At 35.5% G+C, this 24,245-nt stretch overlaps 1 protein-coding gene across 7 annotated transcripts in view; it reads left to right on the plus strand.

The window, feature by feature from the left end:
- Positions 1-24,245, plus strand: part of LRRC7 (leucine rich repeat containing 7) — a 197,538-nt gene that overhangs the window by 115,282 nt on the left and 58,011 nt on the right. For 6 of the 7 annotated variants that reach the window (XR_015748611.1, XM_026665686.2, XM_026665685.2 and 3 more), the window contains exons 7-10: positions 15,184-15,247; positions 17,583-17,657; positions 20,769-20,913; positions 21,879-21,951. Coding sequence is in view for 6 of the 7 variants with exons in the window: in XM_026665686.2 (XP_026521471.1) it covers positions 15,184-15,247; positions 17,583-17,657; positions 20,769-20,913; positions 21,879-21,951 (357 nt within the window). In the remaining variant the exon portion in view is untranslated. Of the gene's footprint in view, positions 1-6,562; positions 6,700-15,183; positions 15,248-17,582; positions 17,658-20,768; positions 20,914-21,878; positions 21,952-24,245 lie in introns of those variants that run through there. The other variant, XM_087960467.1, reaches the window with a different exon arrangement.

Genomic DNA, 24,245 nt, shown 5'->3' on the forward strand with positions numbered 1-24,245 from the left:
CTGTAGAGGTGGTGGAAGATCCCCCAACCTTATCTTACATGTTCAACCATAATGCTGCTACACAGTGGACACTAGGATAACTCCAGGGCCATTTCTTTTCCTTTTTCAAAAATAAAAAAAATCTTTTATGCCTGACACAGAAATAAGAGTCCAAACCAGGATAAGTAGGCAAGATCTATCCCACTACTACTTCTTTTTTCTCTTAAATAATTTTTATCTTAAAGTGAACGGTACCCATTTTTAGCTTCTGGATTTTAACAGGATAGTGTAATGGTATTGCCTAAATGAGACTGAGCAAAGAGATGCTGCCAAAGGAATGGTCAGGTAAGAGACAGCTCAGCCTACAATTGCATGCTGGGTGGAGCAAAAGGCTCAGAAAAGAACATTGCTAGATTCTAGGCTGTAAAGATTGTAGTTTCAGACTTCTATGATTTTCTCTCTATAGCTTTACAATTAAGTAAAGCTAATCTGATTGTCATTGCTATCTGGTTTATCTCACAAGGCCATCAAATAGCGAACTCTCCTCTGGGCTGTTGAGTAGTGGAAAGACATAGTGGGGTACAATGTACCAGAGACTGAAACTGTAGGTTTCAGCTTGAAGCTTGAGGTTGTGATAGGTAGCTCAAACCCACCTTGGTGTCCAGTAAACCATACAGTGAAATGGGCATCTGTTAACCTACTTGAGCTCAAGAAATGAGAAAAACAAGCCTGGATATTATGAAAAGAGAAACAGAACTTGAATTCTAGAGGTAGAAGGAGGAAATCCTTAACAAAATGGAAACTGAAACAAACAGAAAATTGTTAAAAGGTGCAGCTACAGACAAAGAGAAGTGAACTTTTCAATTAGAAAGGGTGAATCTAAAGAGTGGGATTATCTTCTGCTGCAAGCAAGACAACAATCCCAGCTGCAGAAAAGTAGACATTTCCAGAATAGAGGGAAAATGAGGATTCCATGTACTTTCTGAACAGTTTGAAATCTCAGTAGAAAAAGAAGTTTGGCTAAGGAATTACATCTCAATGTTGTTTCACTTTATTACAGGGGTGGGATTCAAATTTCTGAACAACTGGTTCTGTAGGTGTGACCCAATTTATGGGCATGGCTTGGTGGTCATGTCACTGGGCGGGCGTGGCTTGTATGTAAATATTATAAATATTGATGTAAATATTGATTTTTTTTTTTATAAAAAAGAGCAACTTTTACCCCAAATCAGGCAAAGCAGGCAGGCAGATTGAGTTGCTCCCAGAATCACAGATTCACTTAGAGATCTATCATTCTGCAATCTATTGCCTGAGTCTGCACTGAAAAATAGAAGCTTCAGTCTGAAGGAAGGTTCAGCTCTGCTTTTAGATTAGCTGGAAAGCAAGAAATCCAACGATTTCCTGCTTTCTAACTAATCTAAATCTCCTGGCACAGCAGAACAGCTGATGGGGGGGGGAGGAAAAATAGCAACTTACCAAATGCAGGCAAGTTTGATGGCAGCATGCCAGGTAAGGAGTGAGTAGATGGGGAGGGGCCAGCCGCGATTTGCCGGTTCTCCAAACTGGGCAGAATCATAACAACTGGTTCTATAGAACCGGACCGACCAGGTAGAATCCCACCCCGCCTTATTACCTGTAAGCCATTTAACCCTACCTGCTTACATAGATATCCATTATATTTTATGTTCTTGGCTTTTAACATACCTTAAACAGCAGCTCTTTGTAGTGATTCCTCTTCTGTGGATTGTTTCAATACTTGGTTATTTATATGCTGTTTAAGTCTAGACCAAAAGATAGCATAACAATGTATCTAATTTTATCAAAACAATGTATCCAAAACTAATTTTAAAAGGATAAAATAATAGAAAACATTTCATAAACCAGCAAAATTCTGTTCTTATCTAGGGATGAATCAGATCCAACACAAAGGCATTGTGAGTACACAGAATTTTACAAATTTCCAGAAATTTTAACCAGCATGATCCTTAAAAATAATTTTCAAAACACATCTTAGAACTTCTAACTGAGGCCAGACCAAGTTTTTGCTAATAAGGGGAGAATTTAGCTTTGCATTTAGGTAAGATATAAAGTTCAGACCAATAAAACATTTCAATAAAATGTGTGCCTCAAATCTCTGTCTCTGTCAAGGTACATTGGCATGTTTACTGCTATTAAATTTCTTCTCTATGACCTTTGAGTGTAGGGCATTAGATCTTGCCAGAATGAATGCCCTTTTATAAGGTATAAAATGGCAATGTAGAAATATTAGGATGACACCAAGTCTCTTTAGTACTGATCAAAATTTTTAGAGGTTTGCTACATAAATGAATTTATATAAATTAAGCACTCATGGCCAGGGTGTGGAATGAGACAAGGGATGGGCTACAAAATTTTTAGCAACAGGTTCTCTGCCTGGTTGTTGGGTGGGTGTGGTGGTGGGCATGGCCTAGTCTGCCTCCTTCACCATGGGGGGGGGGGGCGCGTTTTTGCTCTCTCTGGGCTCCTGAGGCTTTCCTCGAGCCTCCAGGTGGGCGAAAACGGCCTCCCAGGGCTTTGGAGGCTCTCTGGAAGCCAGAAACTGGCCCGTTTCCAGCCTTCCCAAATTTCCGGTAGGCCCGTTTTTCACCCTCCCTAAGCCTCTGCCAAAACAGGCCCTGTGAGGACTCCTGGGAGGGGTGGGCGGGGCCAGCCAGGAGTGGGATTTGATGTTCTCTGAAATGTGCAGAATCTTAGCTACAGGGTCTCCCGAAACCCTGTGAACCCCCATCAGCCCAGCCCTGACTAAGACCATTTAGTAAGCCAGATCAGAATATATGCTATATGCTCTTTCCAAGAGGAGGTTAAATTTAATATTTTATGGACTTAGTACCAAAGTACCTTAGTACCTTTAATACTATCAGTTTCCATAGTGCTTGTTATTTAATGACTAACTTTCTTGCATGGCTTTTCAACAGGATCAAATCGACTTTAGGGCCTCAACATGTTAAAGCGAGCATTAAAGTGAAAGCTAATTGCATGGAACACCAAATAGCCATGTCTTTGGTTGCAAGCTGTTGCAGTTTGGATATGATATATATTTTCATGTAAACCAACTAAATATTTGTAAGCTAATAATTCATACACATAAAAAAAAATATTCCTTAACATAATTCAGTCTCATCAACTTTTATACCCAAAATGAGAAGAAAACCTCTCATCTTTACTGAGGACAAAAATGCCTTGGGCTAACCCTGAAGCAACTTCAACATTATTCTTTAAATTTCCATGAGTTGCAAATAATAACGGTTTATGCTTTGTATTCCTCATTACTGTGAATAATTTCATCTAACAATCCATCAGGATTTTCTGTGTTTTTAAAATCTAAATATGAATTCTACATAAATATTAAAGCTTTAAAGTTTGATATTCTCAAGCCATTCTTTATGGCAGATTGTATGCATCTGACAATTTTAAGAGGTCATGTTACACAGCACCAACATGAAATTGCAGAATTCTATAAATATTTATGTATCAATTAATTTAGGTACTTAAAATACCTCCTAATTTTAGCTGGAAGTTTAATTTCAAACATGCCTAATTTGGGCTGGTTTGTGTACAGCAGGGGTGTAAAGGTTGCAGGAGACTGTCGCAGCCAAAAATGGAGCTCGGGAACCCGTTTTTGCTTGCAAAGTACTAGGGCCGGGCCACCATAGGCATCCCAACACGAGTGACATCAACTGGCCATGTCCACCCTGGTCACACCCACCCTGTCCCCCCAAGGTCAAATACAACCCTAATGCGGCCCTGAAATCGAAATCCCTGGTATAGAGAGAATCTGCAGGAAACAGTTCCTCACTTAAATAATTATTCTTGCATTGTAGTGGGTTGCTATCTCCACCTTGATCTTAGAGCAGGGGTCCCCAACCGCCGGTCCGCGGACGGCACGGTCAGCGGAACAAGCCTTACCCGGGCCGCTGGTTGCTGGCGCCGCCATCTTTTTGGTAAAAAAGTGCTTCCGGTGAGCTTTTCGGGTAGAAAGCTCACCGGAAGGACTTTTTCATCAAAGATGGCGCGCTCATAGCGCGGTGAGCTTTTCCGGGTAGAAAGCCATTTCTACCCGAAAAAGCTCACGGGAAGTGTTGGCGCCGCCATCTTTTGACAAAAAGTGCTTCGGTGGCGTCACCGGAAGCACTTTTCGTAAAAAGATGGCGGCGCCCAGTTGACGCCGGTACCGGGCGCGGCGCCCAGCTGATGCGGAACCGGGCGCGGCGTCGAAAAGGTTGGGGATCCCTGTCTTAGAGGATAGAAAAACATAGATTATATCAAGGTAGAAGCTATAATTTCCTAATTTTTTAATTTATATAGATGCATTTTGATATTTATGAAATCAGGAGTAGGATTCTGTAATTGTAAAGGCCTATGCTGTAATTCTGATAGTAGGTCCAAAGATGTGATGATCGTCAGAGACCTGAATGCTAGTGTGCTTTTGTGTACCATTTATTTCCTAATGATAAAATATGGTGGCTTAAAAATAAAAACAAATTAACACTATGGAAAGCACAATACATTTCCAAACCATTTCCAGATATCTTTACAAGCATCCAGTCACACAAAACAATTACATGGAGTAACAGTCACGATTAAGCATTATTTGGTTGTAATAGTTTGAGAATTAAAGATGTATCATTATATCTTATCTATCTTAAAAAAATCTTAAAATCTTAAAAAAGCAAATTATAGGATGTCTTGAATTATATGTATCTATTGACAGGGTGACACTTATTATATTTCTCTCTTGCATACAGTACAGATCTGTTCAGTGCAGATACCTAAATTAGCACCTATGTTTCTGTAGAATCTATAGGGGGTGATTTCTAAAGGAGGGACCAGTAACAGTTTGGATCTGTGGAACTACTGCTATAAAAAGAGAGGAGATTTTGTTTTATTTCCCAAATCTTGATTTCGTGGCCTTTTAATATAATTTCTAGCTCAAGGAGAACATTTCTGAAAGTTAATCCTTTTTCAGTTGATTGGCAAGGACGTGCTGAATATGTTATCCGTTATCTAAAGCAGATGTAAAATGCTTGCAGTAAGTATAGTGTTGGGATCAGAGGAGAGTGTCTTGGTATTTTACCACAGCAGCAGCATTCTACATTAACTGGAGTTTCTGAAGACAGAATATATTAAGATGATTCAGTCTACATGAAAGATGAAACAATTACATGCAAGATTATGGCAAAATTGCCTGCCTCGATAATTGATTCCATATATTAGGTAAAGGTTTTAAAAAAAGCTCTCTTGGAGAGAATTGCCTTTTGGATAATATTAAAAGTAAAAGTGAATTCCAGAGCATCTCCAAACTATAAAACTAATCCTTCAAGAATATAAAACCACCCATAAGCATTTCTCTTCAGGAAATTAAGTTTCCTGACTAAAACCATTGCTTTGCCCAGATTTAATTGCAGTACATGTACTGTCATCCATTCCAGTAAGCATGTGGCCTCAGATATCATTAGATTTCACATCCTTCTTAAATTGCAATAATAAAAAATCCGGGTGCTGACAACATTTACATACTATGAATTACACATTGTCCATTAAAGAGAATACACAAAAAGCAAAAAGACTTATGTTTTATACAGTGTAGTTTTCTTTGTATTTGATAATAAAAATAGTATTCCAAAAGTAATTCAATTCTAAAGCAAGAGTAAAATAGTATTGTTATGACAACATATGTAAAAAGAATTTGAATCTGTTTATCATAGCTACAATGTAATCTTAAACTGTTTATTTAGAGAAATAAGATCCATAGTTTAATTAATTGAACTCTAACTATAACCTAATGAATTCAATTTAAAGATTAATTAATTAAACTCAGTTTATTTGCATTGTAGAATTCTTTTTTTGATTCCATATTAGTAATATAGAAAAAATATACCTAAAATGTTAACACATTAGGGATTTTTCAAAGTCAAATTCCAATTTTCATAATCTTTGTATTTGCTTAATTTTCCTTTGGCTAATGCAATTTGGAATTTGAAATACATAAGTTTTCAGTGAATGGCTTCAACAGCTTAGAGAGTATATTTCATTATGTAAAAGTTCACTTAGAAATGTTTATCATATGACAATCATGTGGTATTGACTTTATCAAATCAAACACAAAGCACAAGAAATTTGTTTGAGTTTAGAAAAAAAATCTAGGCTTAGAATTCTACTTAAAATACAATGTTATAACTAGCTCTTTAGGTAAATCATTTTCATGACTTAAACAATTTTAGACCCTTAAAAGGAGGGTCTTTTAAATATTTTTTAAAAATCAAGACTTTCTAAGAATATTTACTAGGAAAGATTTTTTTTTCTCCATCTTAGTCCTCTGCAACTTAACTCTGGCCTAAGGAAGGGAAAACTCTTAGTCTCCAAATTTCTAATTTTGTTGTAAGATGACTTAGAAAAACTGGAAAAAAAATCATTTCCTAATGTTGTAAGTCAGCTGTCTCTCTTTTAAGTGCCATAATCCATTTGGTAGTTTTAGAAACCTCTTCTGCTCAAGCAGTTCCATCTTTTTGGGCATTGAAATTGATTTTTCTCATCTTAGCATGTGAAGATCGAGAGTGTACCCCTTGCCCCATCGCCTGGGAGAGTACAATGGCACCAACAGCAGAGGATGTGAAGGCAGCACCTTTTCGAACACCTGAAATGGCAGCATCAGGAGCATCAGCACGAGTAGACTATGTTGAGGTAGTTCTCCCATGCTATACTATGAAACCAAAACAGTTTGGGGATACTACATGCTGATGGAGGCTGCCTCTTACTAGATAGTCTTTGAGCCAAATGTTTACTGTGTTTTAGAATATGCACTTTTTCTTTGAGAAGAGAATATGCCCTCTCCACATTTAAACTTCTACATAGGATAAGATTGGGCCAGTTCCCAGGAATTTTATCACTGAAGAGCAGTGTTACTAATTTGCATTTCGGTCAAAGCAGCCAATTAGCTTCCTACCATTCCAAAAGTGAAAAAAGTAATAAGTTTTAAATTACTGATAATAGCTTAAATATAGGAAAAGATAACTTTCCAAGTCTATAAATTTGCCTTTAAAAGTTTATTCATGGATGATTGGAGGTTAAAAACAAAAAACTTAGTTGTTTAGAAAGATTTGCACCAATGTAGACTTGCAAGACAGAGATTGAAACCTTAGGCACTTCCTAGCAAAGAATCAGGAGTGGAAATTTTGAGATATGCGTACCTCACTCTTAATAAGACATGAAGATTGAGATAGGAGGCCAGAGTCACTCATGTTTTCTCTCTTGATTCCACTCTGAATTTTTACAAAATGTTTGGATGATATTGTGCATTAGGAGCCTCTGTGGCGCAGTGGTTAGAGTGCAGTACTGCAAGCTACTTCTACTGCAGTCAGCTGCCTACAATTTGGCAGTTCAAATCCCACCAGGCTCAAGGTTGACTCAGCCTTCCATCCTTCCGAGGTCGGTAAAATGAGGATCCAAACTGTTGGGGGCAATATGCTGACTTTGTAAACTGCTTAAAGAGGGCTGTAAATCACTATAAAACGGCACTATAAGTCTAAGCGCTGTTGCTATTGGAATATACATTTACTGTGCATTTTAAATTTAAGGCTGATTACAGGTTGCTTGTTCTATAGTTTATAGGAATTTATATGTAGCATTAGAACAGTGTCTCCTACTACATTTGCACATCTGTTGGTGTGTGTGTGTGTGTGTGTGTGCACGCGTGCATGTACTTTATTGAGTGATGTACACTTTCACTGGTATCATTTAAAATAAGTTCAGATTTATGTTTTAAAAGATTGATAATGTGTTGTTGATAAAAGTAGCAGTAGATTATGGCAGTAGATTATCATGAATTTAAATAATTGACAACAACAGCAGATGGATGATACGAACAGTTTAGCAAAACTAGAAATAGTAGTAAAATATTAAAAAGATGAATGTTGAATTCTTTTTAATTTGTTCATGAAAATCTTTTTTATATATATTTTAGGGCATTTCAACACTGATAAATAAAAATATAGATTACTTTTTTCCCATACGTTAAAATGGAAATTTTCTCAATATCCACTATAATGTGATTACTTGGAAAATAAAGTTATTCATCTGCAGAGCCAATTCACAGTAGAGGTGTTGTACCTGAAATGTAAATGTAACTATTAAAATATAAAGTATATGATACATATATGTATGTATGTATATGAATATTTATGTTTGTGTGTGTGTGCATACACACACACACACACACACACACACATATATATTCTCACTCTGGGAAGCACAGAGCTGAAGACACAAGCCTGAAGATGATGAATGAGACTTCCTCGAAACGTTGCCTAGATACTTCCAATCTTACGCGGGAGAAAACCCGAATAACCAAAGATATATATATATATTGCAGAATCTCATCTGCCATCATCAGGTTTCAGAAGCAAAGCTGAACAAAGCTGAATACCATATAAAATTCAGAATTTGATGCTGTGTAATTTTCAGAAGCTAACTGATTTCAAATCAATTTCAGTTTTATAATTTTATCTTTAACCCTTTCATTGGGATTCTAGCATTATGATCTATATTCAATTGGCTAAGATAAAATATTTCTACTATATTATTACTGAACATCATAGTTTATTTGCTTTAATATGTTGATATTATTAATGTTATAGTTTGTTAGTAATATATATGTAGAAAGTATTGAATTAAATATTCTGGGTCTTATGTATAAATTATATAGATTCTTTTTTAAATTTAAATTTTTTATTTTCAATATTGGATTAGAAAGTTAAGTAAAAAAATACTTTTTTTATATAAATTCTTAAATTACAGCTCAATCAACAGTTAGCATCTTATAATATATTATAAGTAGTTTTGAATAGTGTTCCACATAAAGATGAGTTTGATTTTAATCTGTGGAGTAAAACAAGCTTGAGACTATTTTGAATAACTGTTATCGGTGGAAGTTCACTGTGTATATATGTGACAATTTTCACTCATTTATAACTCCTGGAGCACATATAATTCTAAGTTATTATGTAATATATTTTGTTTAGTATGACCTTTCGGTCAGCCCTGAAAATTGCCTCTGAATCTTCATTGTATTTGAGGGATTTAATAGGCCTTCTTTTTAGTTTAATACTTTTCTTATAGGATTAGAACAGGGGTGTCAAACTCAAGTCGTCACATAACATATCATGCCTTTTTTCCCCTTCTCTAAACTAGGCTTGAGCATGGCCAGCTCATGATGCATCTGGCCCTTGGGCCAGAAGTTTGATAGCCTTGATTTAGAGCATGTAGGTGCCTAAATACGATTCCATCAGTTATGATGCTGGCTATGGTCATACGCAATCCTGATTATTTTAGCAGCAATATTTTTAGCATCCATTTAATCCAGCAGAATACATTTATTCTTCAGTGTCCATAGAAGAAAAGAAGGTCTTGCAAGTGTTCTGCAGACAAGAGAGGACATTGTCTGGGTTCATTAGCTTTCTTAGTAATGAGTTATTATGGCTTCTGAATCAATTAGGTATATAAGTGGAATTTTGGTTAGTAATATATGAATATTGTAAGAATGCTTTCAGATCCTGCCAATTTATTGTTACTGTTATAATTTTGTATTCTTCTTTGTTTTACATCTAATATTTGTAGGTGAAATATTTCTCTAATGTTTTATAATATTAGTGTTACTTGATCCTACCAGTTTCCTGAAATATAAGTTTATTCATTTCAGTGGATTTGAAATACAGTATAAAACATACATTTGGTTAGGATTTTAGCATAAACGGTTGTTTTCAGAAGAAATTTTAGTAGTTTTTATTGAAAAATTTTATATTATAAAGAAGAACAAAAGAATAAAAAAGTAGAAAAAAGAGAAGTGATAGAAACAGAGAAAGAGACAGAGAGGAGAAAAAAAGTTAAAGAAGCAGCTTTCAATTTTCTTTACAACAGTTACAAACTTTTATCATTTCTCCCCCTTTAGAACTACAATATATAGTTCCTTTCTTCCCTAACTATTTAAATCAGTAAACCCAGAAATCTATTTTTGGCAAAAAGTAGTCATTGTTGTCTCCCTAACTAAACAAATCAATTTTGCCCTCTCTGCCAGTTCTGCCATATTTACCATCCAATCCTCCGTTGTGGGTACTTTTGTATTTTTTCATATTTGTGTGTATAGTAACCTGGTTGCAATTATCATATATAATATCATATAGAAAACCAGGTATCCATAAGTCCTTTCTAACTGCACATCCATGAGTCTTAATTTTTTTTAAAAATCAGTTTTCATCTGAGTAATAGTGTTTAAAGTTTGGTACATATGTATTTATATCAGTGCTTTTTCACTTTTACACATGTCTGCCCTACATAATAAAATATTCCTTCATTTATTTATTTATTTTATTCATTTGATTTGTCAATCGCTTACAAGATAATAGGTATAAGTATATAGTTATGAATACATGAAATGGGTACATATAAGAAAAATAAAAGAAACAATAGGACAGGGATGGTAGGCACTTTGGTGCGCTTATGCATGCCCCTACAGACCTCTTAGGAAAGGGGTGAGGTCAATAGTAGACAGTCTAAGGTTAAAGTTTTTAGGGTTTGGGGAAGAAACCACAGAGTCAGGTAGAGTATTCCAGACATTGACCACTCTGTTGCTGAAGTCGTATTTCCTGCAATCAAATTTGGTGCGGTTAATCTTGAGTTTGTATCTATTGTGTACTCTTGTTGTTATGGTTGAAGCTGAAGTATTCATTGACAGGTAAGTCATTGCAATGTATGATTTTGTATGCCATACTTAGATCAGACTGAAGAGAGCATAATTCCAGATTTTCTAGGTCTAGAATTTCAAGTCTGGTGGCATAAGGTATTCTACAACAAGTAGAGGAGTGGAGAACTCTTCTTGTGAAATATTTCTGGACTTTCTCAACTGTGCTAATATCAGATACGTAATGTGGGTTCCAGACTGATGAGCTGTATTCGAGTATTGGTCTAGCAAATGTTTTGTATGCTCTAGTTAGTAGTGTGATATTACCAGAGAAAAAGCTATGTAGGATTAGGTTAACAACTCTTAATGCCTTTTTGGCTATGTAGTTACAGTGGGCTCTAGCACTTAGATCATTAGAAATGAGTATTCCAAGGTCCTTTACAGAGCTTGGATCATCAACAAGGTCTTGACTATTCAGCTTGGATTTTATTTTCTGATTATTTTTTTTGCCAATATGTAAGACAGAGCATTTATTTGTTGAGATTTGAAGTTGCCATTGTTTGACCATTCTAATACATAGTCAAGATCTTTTTGAAGGGTAGCAGTATTGTCTGTGGTATTGAACAGCTTTACATCATCAGCAAAGAGAATGCAGTTGCTCTTAATATGATCACAGAGGTCATTTATGTAGAGTATGAAGAGAGTTGGTCCTAGAACATTGCCTTGTGGGGACACCACTATTGACAGGTACAGAATTTGATAGGACACTCCCAATTTTGACCATTTGTTGTCTGTTTGACAGGAATGCTTCTATCCAGTTATGCAGTTGTCCAGAGATACCATAAGATTTCAGTTTTAGTAGTAGTTTGTCATGTACCATTGAATCAAAGGCTTTACAGAAGTCTATGTAGATTGTGTCTATTGTTTTGCCCTGATCGAGTTGTGTAGTCTGTTGAGGTAATTCCCCGTTAGGAGAATGAGCGCATACAAGGAGACGTAGTGAGAGAAGTGTTTTGATAATACACACACAGCATATGTGTGCACCTACACTGTCACGAACATAAATCCTCTTCAAATTCTCCCAACACCTAGCAGCAGACTCTTCACCACGAATATGGACTAGCTGCTGGTCACTCAGTGTTAGTCCAATTATACAAAGAGCTCGTTTGTTGTTCTGTTTAAAGTCAGCAAGCTTCTTGGCATCATCCTCATTATCAGGATCCCAAGCATTTACATCCGGTGGGTCTTGAACTACATTCCATAAACCTTCTCGACACAGAAGAAGACTGCACTTCATAGACCAGGATAGTAACCCACAATTAAACAGTAAACAGCTGTCTGTATACAGTACTGTGTATTCACACTAACTCTCAGTTATCTGAGCCTGGTATGGCCTGGGCCCATAACCAATGTTGAGGTAATTCCCAGTTAGGAGAATGAGCTCATACAAGGAGACCTAGTGAGAGAAGTGTTTTGATAATACACACACAGCACACAGATACACTGTACAGTTAATGTAGGTTTTTACTTCCAGAAAGGTTTAAAGCAAAGTTCAAAATGGGCAGTCCAAAGTCATTCACAGGTAAGATCAGTAAGTTTTCAATCTAGGGATAATCCAATAACAAAGTCCAGTGTCAAAAACAGTTCAGTATCAGACTTACATCAAATCCATGAATATCAGTCAATTAGAAGAAATGGAGGAACGGCAATACTTTCCAACAGAAGGAAACAGAGACTTACTCACACTCTCTTCTGAGACTAAGACTAAATAAACCAGGTTTCTGGCTCCATCTTATGGCTGTTTGAGAAACCACACCTAATTGCTCTTAAAGAGACAGTATTAAAATGTCTATCCTGGTTTATATATTTCTAACCCAAACACCTGTTAGGTGACTTATATTCTTAACATAGTTCATATGTTTTTGCAGTGTAAGAGTTGCAGATTACAGGATAGTTTTTTTCTGAAACTAAACTGTTTATTGGAGAGTAGATTGTTTGTCTCTAAGTGGAGGATAATGGATTGGTTAATAATTGATTCCATGACTTTACAGGTGATGCAGCATAAGGAGATTGGTCTGTAATTTTCAACTAGGCTGTGGTCTCCCTTTTTGAAAATGGAGATGACCGTGGCTTGTGACCATAGGTTAGGCAAGGAGCTGGTTCTGAAAGATTTTTCAAAGATTATGCTTAGAGGTTCTGCTATGGAACTAGATAGCTTTTTTAAGAAGTAGGCACATATTCCGTCCGGTCCAATAGATAGAGATGGTTTTAGATTGCGTAGTGCTTTTTCAACATTGTCTTCTGTAAAATCGATATGTATTAGATCATTGTAGTTTTCTGTGGTTCGGCTAGGAAATACTGGGCATGATCCATTGCTGTTTACAAACACTGAACCAAAGAATGTGTTAAAGATGTTGGCTTTAATGGTGTCGTCGTTGCAGTCTTTTGCATTAGCTCCTATCAGGGGTGGGATGGACCTTGAGTCTTTTAGTTTGTTGTTTACAAAATTGTAAAAAGAGCGGGTGGAATTGGTGCATAGAAGGTTTTCCTCTTGTTTAATGTGATAATTGGTGCATTCATGCAGGAGTCATAATTTATAGATGTCTCATCAGTGCTCATCCAACAGTGACAGTCTCAGAAGGGTCTAGATGTTTCTTGCTTCTTCGGTTTCATGACCCCAGTATATATCACATAAATTCCCAAGTACTCAATTGGGCTTCCTTGTAAATTCACATGCATAACATTGGACAAGTTCTTTTGTGTTGTTCCTGGAGTCCTTGCCTCCATATCATACCTACCTTGATTTTTTTTTCCTCCAAGACTAAAAAATAGGTCTAAAAATAAGATTGAATAAAATTCTCTGATCTGCTTCCTCTGAGGTCAGTATTTATCTAAAGCAATGTTAGTGTTGATTTTCTCTTATATAATTGTTTGACTCTCCATAATGCTAAATAGTTTGTTGTTCAAAAGGCAGTATCTCAAACAAATGTCAAAGAACCATTTTGTAATTATAAAAGGCAACGATGTATAACATTGAGATAAATGATTTATGTCAAATAAATACTTCACTTATGGTCTTGGTGAATTTAACAGCATTGAATAAAACAAGGGAGGGAGGGAGGGAGAAAGGATGGATGGATGGATCATAGTTACTTGTAAAAGAGTTTTTGTAATTAATCTAACTTCATATTATTCTTCTGAAATGCAAATAAAGCTTCATTGCATATCAGTTAATTTTTTTATTAATGACTGCCCAAATTGAGAAGACATTGGGAAGCAACTGACAGTTTGTTTCATGCCTTCCATGTCCAGCCACATGGCAAAAACTAGTTTGTTTGTAACAATGATTAATTGCCTCATTGGGACAAGAAATCAAAGGAACAGAATGGAGTAAAGTCAAGTGAAAATTTAGAACAGAAAATATTACTTTATGTCAAATAATGTTCATGTCAAATAATAATGTTTATGTCAAATAATGTTCATTTTTATAGCCAATTTCTTTTTGGAGGAAAATATGTCTTATATGATCTCTCATATGTCTTATATTGAAAAATGTTACTAATAAGTAAATTATGGAGTTAGGCAGACAGTATCAGATACATAAAAGTAATTGAAATATATAAAACTCATTAGCGATAGATTGTATAAACTTCCAAGTCAAACAGTGACAGTTTTCAACTTTTTTGCATCAATATTCTCTACAATCCTATTTTACACTAGTCTTTTTCTTCCTGCTATTTTTTCTGATATGATAATCTGAAGACTATTCTGGTAGAGAATTACAGAACATAAGTTCAACGCATCTAGACAACATCACTGGGAGAATTGATCCAAATATGAAGTGACGTGTTGCGTTGTTTAGCCAGAAGTTAGCTTTGATTGTTTAATATTGGAACTATTCCAACAATAAAGGGGAAACAATATAAAATTCACAATGAGGGAAAACCCAAGCCAGAATAATTTGTATTACAGTATTGCAAAATATGATTTCATATCTGTGTTCATATAGCTCATGTACAGTGATCTTAGCATATTCATATTATATATTTAATAGGATATTTTCAATACTTTGGGATTGGAAAATTCCCCAACCCATTATTACAAAATGCTAGCATTTTGATCCAGTATAGAAATCATTTTCAATACTGTATTGCAGAAATCATTTTCCATTTATAAAAATGTTCCTTAAATAGGATCAGATGTTGATTCTTCTACAGATTTAAAATCTCAGCTTAAATAAAATGAGAGCCAGCTCACACAAATCATGTATTTTAAGATTAGGGGTCTTCAATCCATTATAAGATTGTTTGCCCAAAAGCACTTTCATAATAAAAGCAGCAAATTCTTAATTTGACCAAAAAATTGCTGACTGCTATGACATGTTTAGTTTTAACAATGTGAATAACCATGCATGCCTTATTACTTTGCATATTGTAGATTTACTAAATGTATTATTAGATAAAATGATTATAATTGTCTTTACTTTTTTGTAGGTCAATGCTTAAACTGACCCAGCTGGAGAGGCTTGACCTGGGTAATAATGAATTTTCTGAGCTGGTAAGGAACATTTGTTCAAAAACAAACACAACAATCATTCTAAAAGAAGCAGTCATTTAATCTACAAATCCTCAGTCTAGTGATTCATATCATTATGCTCTAAGGCAAATTTGCTCCCTTGAGAAAAAAAGTTGCTGCACTATTTAATTTCCTCTATATATTGAACAAATTTTTGTTCTATGTAGATGATTTCAAAAATCAGTTACTATTTATTTCTGGATCTATTTCTGTCGGTGAACCTTTATTTAGAAGAGAGTAGGAGAATCAGAAATATAACTAGTTGTTTCTTTGTATATTGTACCTAGGGCTGTAAATTTTGTGGGATAATATGGGAAAGTGCAGACGGTGATCTTGCTTTAAAATGAAGTAACATAAAAATTACTAAAATAAAGGCTTATACTTATAACTCATAATATTTAAAAGTATAGAGTTTGTAAAATTATAATAGAGTAGAATAGAGTAGAATAGAATAGAATAGAATAGAATAGAATAGAATAGAATAGAATAGAATAGAATAGAATAGAATAGAATAGAATAGAATAGAATAGAATAGAATAGAATAGAATTCTTTATTGGCCCAGTGTGATTGGGCACACAAGGAATTTGTCTTTGGTGCATAAGTTCTCAGTCTACATAAAGATGATAAATCATGATCATAGTCATCATAATACATTCATCATGAATCATAAAATACAACACTTGGTGATAGTCATAGGATACTAAATAAGCAATCAACCTAAATCATACTAGGAAACTAAAAAAAACAATATAAATAGATTTACAAAGATACAAGTCAGTATCCTCTCAGCAGGCAGGCCAAGTGGTGGGCTGATGGTCAGTCTTTTTCCAGCCGGCGGGTCACGTGATGAGATGGTATTCATGGTATTCAGTCAGCCCTCCTTTCTTTCTCTCTCTCTCTTCTCTCCCTCTCTTTAATTGCCTGCTGAGCTCTCCTTCCATGGCTTCTTCTCCTTCATGGATTCCTCTGCTTGCCCCACAGAAGTCTCCTCTATCCTACCCCGTTCTCTCCCTCAGACTTGCCCCACAGAAGCCTCTCCTATCCTTCCTATTGCTTTCACCCCCTCTCTCTCTCCCTAGGCATCTTCCTCCATCTGCCCCCTAAGCCTCTTTACCTATCCTCTCAGACCTCTTTTTTCCCAGCCTAGAAGGGTAGGATCCTACCCCCATACACAAGCAACAAAGTTATAGCCATCAGTAGAAAAGGTAGTAGGAAGGATGAGAAGAATAGTAATACAGTCTTAGTAATAGTTTGACAATGTTTGGGGAATTAGTTGTTTAGCAGAGTGATGGCATGGGGGAAAAACTGTCCTTTTGTTTAGTTGTTCTGTTGTGCAATGCCCAATAACATTGTTCTGAGGGTAGAAGTTGAAACAATTTATATCCAGGATGTGCGGGGTCTGTAGATATTTTCACAGCCCTCTTTTTGACTGGTGCAGTATACAGGTCCGCAATGGAAGGCAGGTTGGTAACTATTGTTTTGTCCACAGTTCTAATTATCTGTTGAAGTCTGTGTCTGTCTCATTTGGTTGCAGAGCCAAACCAGACAGTTATAGAGGTGCAGATGATAGACTCAATAATTCCTCTATAAAACTGAATCAGCAGCTCCTTGGGCAGTCTGAGCTTTCTGAGTTGGCGCAGAAAAAACATTATTTGTTATGCTTTTTGGGTAACATTTTTGATGTTAGGTGTCTATTTTAAGTTTTGAGATATTATAGAACCTAGAAACTTGAAGGTCTCTAATGTTGATACTGTGTTGTCTACTATTGGAAGAGGGGGTAGTATAGGAGGTTTTCTCCTAAAATCTACCATCATTTCTATGGTTTTGAGTGTGTTTATGTCAAGATTGTTCTGGTCATACCATAATGTTACTTGTTCAACCTCCTGTCTGTATGCAGATTTGTCTTTGTCTCAAATGAGACAATCACCGTTGTATCATCTGCAGACTTCAGTACTTTAACAGAGGGATCTTTTGAGGTGCAGTCATTGGTATATAGAGAAAAGTGGAGAGAGCACACAGCCCTGGGGATGACCTTGTGCTAATTGTACAAGTATCTGATGTGATTTTGCCTAGCTTCAACTGCTGCTTCCTGTCTATTAGGAAGCTTATGATCCACTTACACTTATCCAGATCTACTATTGTTATTTGGGCTGCTAACTTTTCTACCCAGTTCTAACAAGTGTCAGCTTGATACTTAGTTGACCAATTATGTATAGACTGATTAAACCATTCATAAATGAAAATATGAATTTCAATAATATTTAATGTAATAATCACTTAAGAGTATATATTTATATAAAAGCTGTTTTTTTGCAGCCTGAAGTTCTGGAACAAATACAAAATCTAAAAGAATTATGGATGGACAACAATTCACTTCAAACATTACCTGGGGTATGGCTGTATATACATATATGTACATATAAAGCACTGGTAGAATTGCAGAATTGTATATTTAATATATTTTGGAAGTACAGATCATTTTTCTTTACTGAAGTTATTTTGGTATTGCCTTCACTGAAAAAGTTATTAAAAATTCAGGGAAATATTGACATATGTATCTGCCTTAAAAATAGTCTATGTTGAACTGTGTAGCACAGTCAAACATCAGAAGTTGACCATAGGAAATTTTTGTGACATTTTTATTATATCATAAAATATTTAACGATTTTTATTTTACAAAATATTTTATAGAATTAGTCCAATTTCTATTCCATCAGAATCTGGGTTACAGATTTTGGACTCATTCAACTGGTGGGCTGCGAAAAAATTTTGGTGGGCCATACAGAAATCTCACCCCCAGACCACCCCCTCCCAAAGCAATTAATCCAGGCTGCGCCACCCACATGGCCCACGGGAACCCTCCCCGCCCACTCACTCCTTACCTGGCAAACTTGCCTGCTAAGTTGCTGTTTTTCCTTTTTTGCTGTGCCGGGAGATTTAGATTAGCTAGGAAGCAGGAAATGGTTGGGTTTCTTGCTTTCTAGCTAGTCTTTAGATCTTCGGCTCTGCTTTTAAGCACAGTCGAACCTCCCTTAGGACTGAAGGTTCTATTATTCAGTGCAGACTCACATCAAGCAAATTTCATGTGGCAGACTGAGCTAGCTGATGGCAGATAGATAGATCTCTGAATGAATCTGTAGTTCTGTGAGCAACTCAATCTATCTGCCTGCTTTGCCTGATTTTGGGTAAAAGTTGCTCTCCTTTTTATAAAAAATTCAATATTTATATAAATATTTATAATATTTACATACAAGCCATGCCCAGCCAGTCACATGACCACCAAGCCACACCTGCAAATTAGGCCACACCCACAGAACCGGTTAGTGGTCCCTGGGATTTAAAATTATGAGTTTGGTGGTCCCTGAGGTCCAAAAGGTTGGTGACCCCTGGTTTAGACTATTTGAGGTGCCTTGGTTTAAAAGTTATTGCTCTACAATGGATCATTTCACCCAGTTAAAGATTATACAGAGACAAAGAGGAGAATTTCAGTAATATAACAATGAAAGTACATAAACCCAAAGGAAGAAGAAAGAAACACTCATGTGAAAACAAACAAAGAGTAATTAATAAAAGAATAGATCAACATAAAAAAGTAAATCAACTTAAAAGGGCAAGCAAATTAGCAAAATTATTAGACCGGCAATTGAAAATCAAATAAATCTTTATTATGTTCATAAAGCCAAAGTAATGTCAACTGCAGCAGTTTTAGTGATGTTTCTGGAGATATTTAAATAAGATGAGGCAAATAATCTCCAAATTAGCATGAGTTCAGATTAAAAATTGTTATTAGGTTTGCCGTGCTGTTCAAAAAGGACAACATCAAGAGCACATGACAAATTGTTTATTTTCTCCACTGAGTAAGGACATTGGCAGGAAAATTATGACCTTGTTTTTGTAAGAAGATCAATATCACTATATAGCAGTAGAGAATAAAAGCCGTCCTATGAGCTGGGCAAGAAATATTTGTTAAATCTATATATATAAAAGTGAAATACCACTCACGCATCATAACAAGATCTCCAGAACCATAAACTTGAAATTTGGTACGTATGTTCCTCTTAGCTTCTAGATGCTAAGAAAGGATTTTTCGAAATGACCATCAGAGCATTAGTATTTCATATATTATTATTAATACGCTCTGATGCTAAGGAACTCTACTCCCCCTCCCAACCTGAAAAGAAATCTGTTCCAAATGCAAAACACAAGCAGAGGAGTTTCAGTTTTAGTTTCACAGCAGCAACCAGCTTTAGTACAGAACAGTTGAGCTAAGCCATGCCGAGGTTCCTTGTTGTCTCCTTCTTGCTCACACAGCAAATACTGTTTCACTTTCAAAACAGCCCTCCACTCTCTCTCACACACTGACAGGACGCTAGCCAGATGAATACCGATGTATGCTGGTAGGCAGAGGCAGAATTTTTTCCCCTTATTTTCCTCCCCAAAAACTAAGCCCAACCACATAGTTTCATAGTGAAGCACAGGTATCAAGCTAGCATTTAATATAAGAGAGCAGTCTCCCATAGAAAGGCAATATAAACAAAGTTGTAGCTTTGATTAAATCATGCTGGATGTCTTTGTCAAGGGTCCATTGTTTCAGATGAGATCTGGTTTTCCAGATTTAAATGATGAGCTGATTGTACTATTTTGAGTTCACAATAGTTACTGTCTTCTGTAAGGATACAACATTGTACTGCAGTTTCAAAGAGACCAGGATGCTTACCAAAATGTATACCTTAATCCAGTATAAAAGTATACTCATATAAATAGACTAAGTGTTTGGTGCCTTTCAGTATCACAGAAGTATGGAAGTGTTCTAATGTATCCCTCATATTGGCTAGAAGGGCCTTTGCACAACTTTGTATTGTATGCCACTTATGCCCATTCCTAGACTGAGGGGTTCTACTCATGGTCACTAATGCTCTGGTTACCTCCTAATTGAACTACTGCAATGCATTGTACAGGGGACTGCCCTTGAAGTATATCTAGAAACTTCAGCTGGTGCAAAATGTGGTGGCATGAGGAATTATATATGTCTCTGGAAGAACACATGTTACAGTTGGGTGCTGATGTTGACCTTTAAAATCCTCCATAGCATGGGACCAGATTATTTGATGGTCTGTCTCTCCCAGATTTCATCTGCTCTTTCCATTAGATCTGGTAGAGAGGGCATGTTGAAGGTCCATTATCTTGGGAGCTACATTTGGTGGGCTATAAGTGGCAGTATATTATGTTCTTTTATGATCACCTTTGCTTCATATGGATATCACACAAAACGTTCAAAGTTTAATAACTATAGTTTCAGTCAAAATATTAGAAACTAATATATTTTGGTTGTCCTTGGTTTTTCCATTTAATCTGATCAATGAGACATCAAGACAGTTTACTTTTGCTTCAATAAATTGACATTGCCTGTTCATTAACTTTTAAGTTTATACTGTATTAAATATTAGTAACTGCAATGAATAGTTGAATCAACTAACTGTATTCTTATGTAATCTTATCAAGTCTATAGGACGATTAAAACAACTGATATACTTGGATATGTCAAAAAATAGGATAGAAAGTATAGATCTGGACATATCAGGATGTGAAGCTCTTGAAGATCTACTATTGTCATCAAATATGCTACAACAGCTGCCAGATTCTATAGGTATTGACTGAATAATGACTACTCTGGAATTGGGTTTGGGGTAATAGATGAAATTCATTTAGATTCTTCTCAATAGTAACCAAAAAAAACCCAGTAAGCATGAGCTATTAGCAACTTTAACTTGAAAGTTATATACTGCTCTTACATTAAGTTCAAGAACACAAATGAAAGTTTTTATGTCATGCTTCAAAGTTTATAGAAATGCATTTCATTAAATTGCTCAGTATATAATTTCCCTACATAACAACTCATGCTTGAATATGTTTCTTAGAAATTTTCAATAGCATTAATATTTTTGTTTCAGAATGTATCTTACCATAGATATAGTAATTTCATGTAGAAGATGTCACCAAGAATAATTATTTTCACAGTATGTAAAATTAACGTCCTCAGATATAAGTTTCAAAGTGCATTCTAAAAAGAGTAATGTAGGAATTAATTTAAATGGGATGTCAATCCATTTAGATGCACTGTATTAGCAGCAGCAAAAATTGATGTATTTTTGGAAAAGTAGTTTGTTTATCTATGGAAAAGAACATTTTCAGTTGATCTATCACAGGGCTGTCAAACTGGTGGCCCATGGGCCAGATGTGTCATGGTCAGGCCACACCCACCCCAGCTCCACAAATGGAAATCTTCTCGATACGTCATGTGACGGCAACGTGATGTGGCGAGTTTACACCGTGATCTACCAGATTCTCTCTGTGTGTGTCTCTCTTTCTCTTTCAATCCTGTTATTTCAAGTCAGTTCTGTTCAGAAATTTTTTAATAGGCACCATAACATAATACTCAGAATTATCAAACAACAATAGCTGCACTTTGCATTACAAAAAAAAAATGTAGCATATGCTTGCACTATCCCTTTATTCTGTCTCTCTTAAGCAGTGTTCAGAAACATTAACAAATATTTAACAACCACTCTCTTTCTCTCTTTTCTTTCTCTCCTTCCTCTTTCCTCTCTCCAGGGCTCTTGAAAAGACTTACCACTTTGAAAGTAGATGACAATCAACTTACAGTTCTGCCCAATGCTATTGGAAAGTAAGTGGAAAACATTTTAAAACTTTTCATTTGGTTATAGTTTAACAAAAAGGAAACACTTATTTCCTTTTCTTTTTTTCTGCAACATAATTTCGTTCTTTGTATTTTTGGGTTTTTATTTATTTCGGTCATCACTATATTGATGGGCTGCATCATACCTTGGATTCATCAAGCACTCAAAAACTGTACTATATCGCAGGGATGTCAAAACCAAAGTCACTAATACTCTGATTAGTAATTTTGGTTCATCTTCTCCACCAGATGGGGAAACAGATGAGAAAGCATTTCCCACTGGCATGGCCTTTTCTTCTAGTAATACTTAGACATCATTCTCCACAGGAGTATATTCATTGTGAAAACGGGGTTGTTATTAATTCTATTTTCCTAATTGTTGTTCTTTGTTATACAATATTTGCTTCTTCTTTTATTATTTTATAATCTGCTCTTACTCATTATTTCCTTATTGAGAAGAAACTCTTGGATGTTATGAGTCATGTCCAGTGAGCTCTAGATACAGATTTCCTGCTAAAAAACCTTTTGCCTAGCTTTAGAAAGTTCAACCTATTGCTCTGTGCAAGACCAAAAGCCCCATAAATGCCCCTAGATAAGTAATTATTTGAGGAAATCAAGTTAAGGATCTTGGTTTTCTTTTTAAAATACTGATTTATTGATTTCAGTTGATGAAGAGATAAGTATATGAAATGTTTCCAGCCTTTTAACCTCTGGATATGTCTGCTTCTGAAACAATGTTAAAATTAACAAATTTCATAGAATAACAACAACATAAAATATTTAACTATAGTATGGTTGGCTTTGGTTTTGCATGCTGTGAATATCCAACCATTGTAGTTTCTAAATCAGGGTTATATTGTTTATACTTTAAACCCATATCTGGTTTTGGTCCCATTGTTTTAAACAAACATCTGGACTATTTTTAATATTGTTATATTTTGAAATACAATTTTGCTATCTGCTTTACTGAATAGAAACTGACAATATGTTTTATTTGTTTGGAGTGTAAATTGCTTAACAAAAGTTTAAAAGGGTAGAAAAATAGGAGAGAGGGTACTGTACACACCACCCTGAGCCCCCAGAGAAAACTAACATATACATCTAATGAATTAATAAACTAAAAATTAGTATCACTGTAGTAGGCAACTTATACAGTTGTATTAAGTTATAAAATTAGCATTTTTAGGTGTTAGCAGAAATATAGTGAGCACCAAGAGAAACGTATATGCATAGGTATACATTATATGTACACCTATGTGGGTTTATTGATCAAATTACTTTGACAGAAAAAGTCTTATTTCTCTTTCTTTCTCATGTTGATGATGTTTTGCGAAGTGCCATAATCTGATGTACCAAATTTATGTCTTAGAGCCCTTACTTTTGGCTTGGTGTAAATTAGTTCCTGAATCATTTATTTTCAGTGATGTAACTGGCAACTACTTAGGACCATCAATGAGCCCAAAATTTGTGATGCTAAATGAAATATTTGTTAAATGAGTTTTGCCCCATTTGATGACCTTCCTTACCACAGTTGCTGTGTGAATCACTGCAGTTAAGTTAGTTGCATGGTTGTTAAGTGAATCTGATTTCTGGTTTTGCTTGTCAGAAGGTCATAGAGCTGATGATCCAATGCACCGAAACTGTCATAAATATAAGGCAGTTGCCAAGCATCTGAATTTTGATCACATGATCATGGGGACCTTTCAATGGTCACAAGTGTGAAAAATGTTCATAGATCACTTTTTAGTGTCGTCGTAACATCAAATATCACTAAATGAATTATTGTAAGACAAGGACTACCTGTACTGATTTAATAAGTCAGAACCCTTTTTGATATTTTCAATTAGAAGTGTATACCTCAAGTGGCTTAGAAATCACCTAATTCTTTACAAATATTTTTGTGATAGTTAAAAAGCCATCAAATTATTTTGAAGCATTCATTAAAAATCTTATTAAAAACTGATTTGGTATAGTATCATCCCATTCCTTTTTGTGGAGTAGAGACAAATATTTTTATTGCGAGAAAAACATAATTGGTGGAAATGAGCTCAGCGTGAACTAGCCTGTGGCTGATCATGTTGCTAATTCCAGATAAATGACAGTTTTGAACATGGTATCAGCTCAAAGTCTGGAACTAGTAGGTCTGCCTGCTTAAATTGTAATTAGCTAGACTCTCCTGCTGCTAATGGCTCCCTTCATCTTTGCAATGATGTGTAAGGTGTTTTTTTTCCATCGCAAAGTATGTTACACATAGGAAGGCATTTTGATGAAGGATATAAATC

This window comes from Notechis scutatus, chromosome 3, assembly GCF_049901735.1.
Source record: "Notechis scutatus isolate UNSWTSFEM ecotype Mainland chromosome 3, rNotScu1.2, whole genome shotgun sequence".
Classification (NCBI taxonomy): Eukaryota; Metazoa; Chordata; class Lepidosauria; order Squamata; family Elapidae; genus Notechis; species Notechis scutatus.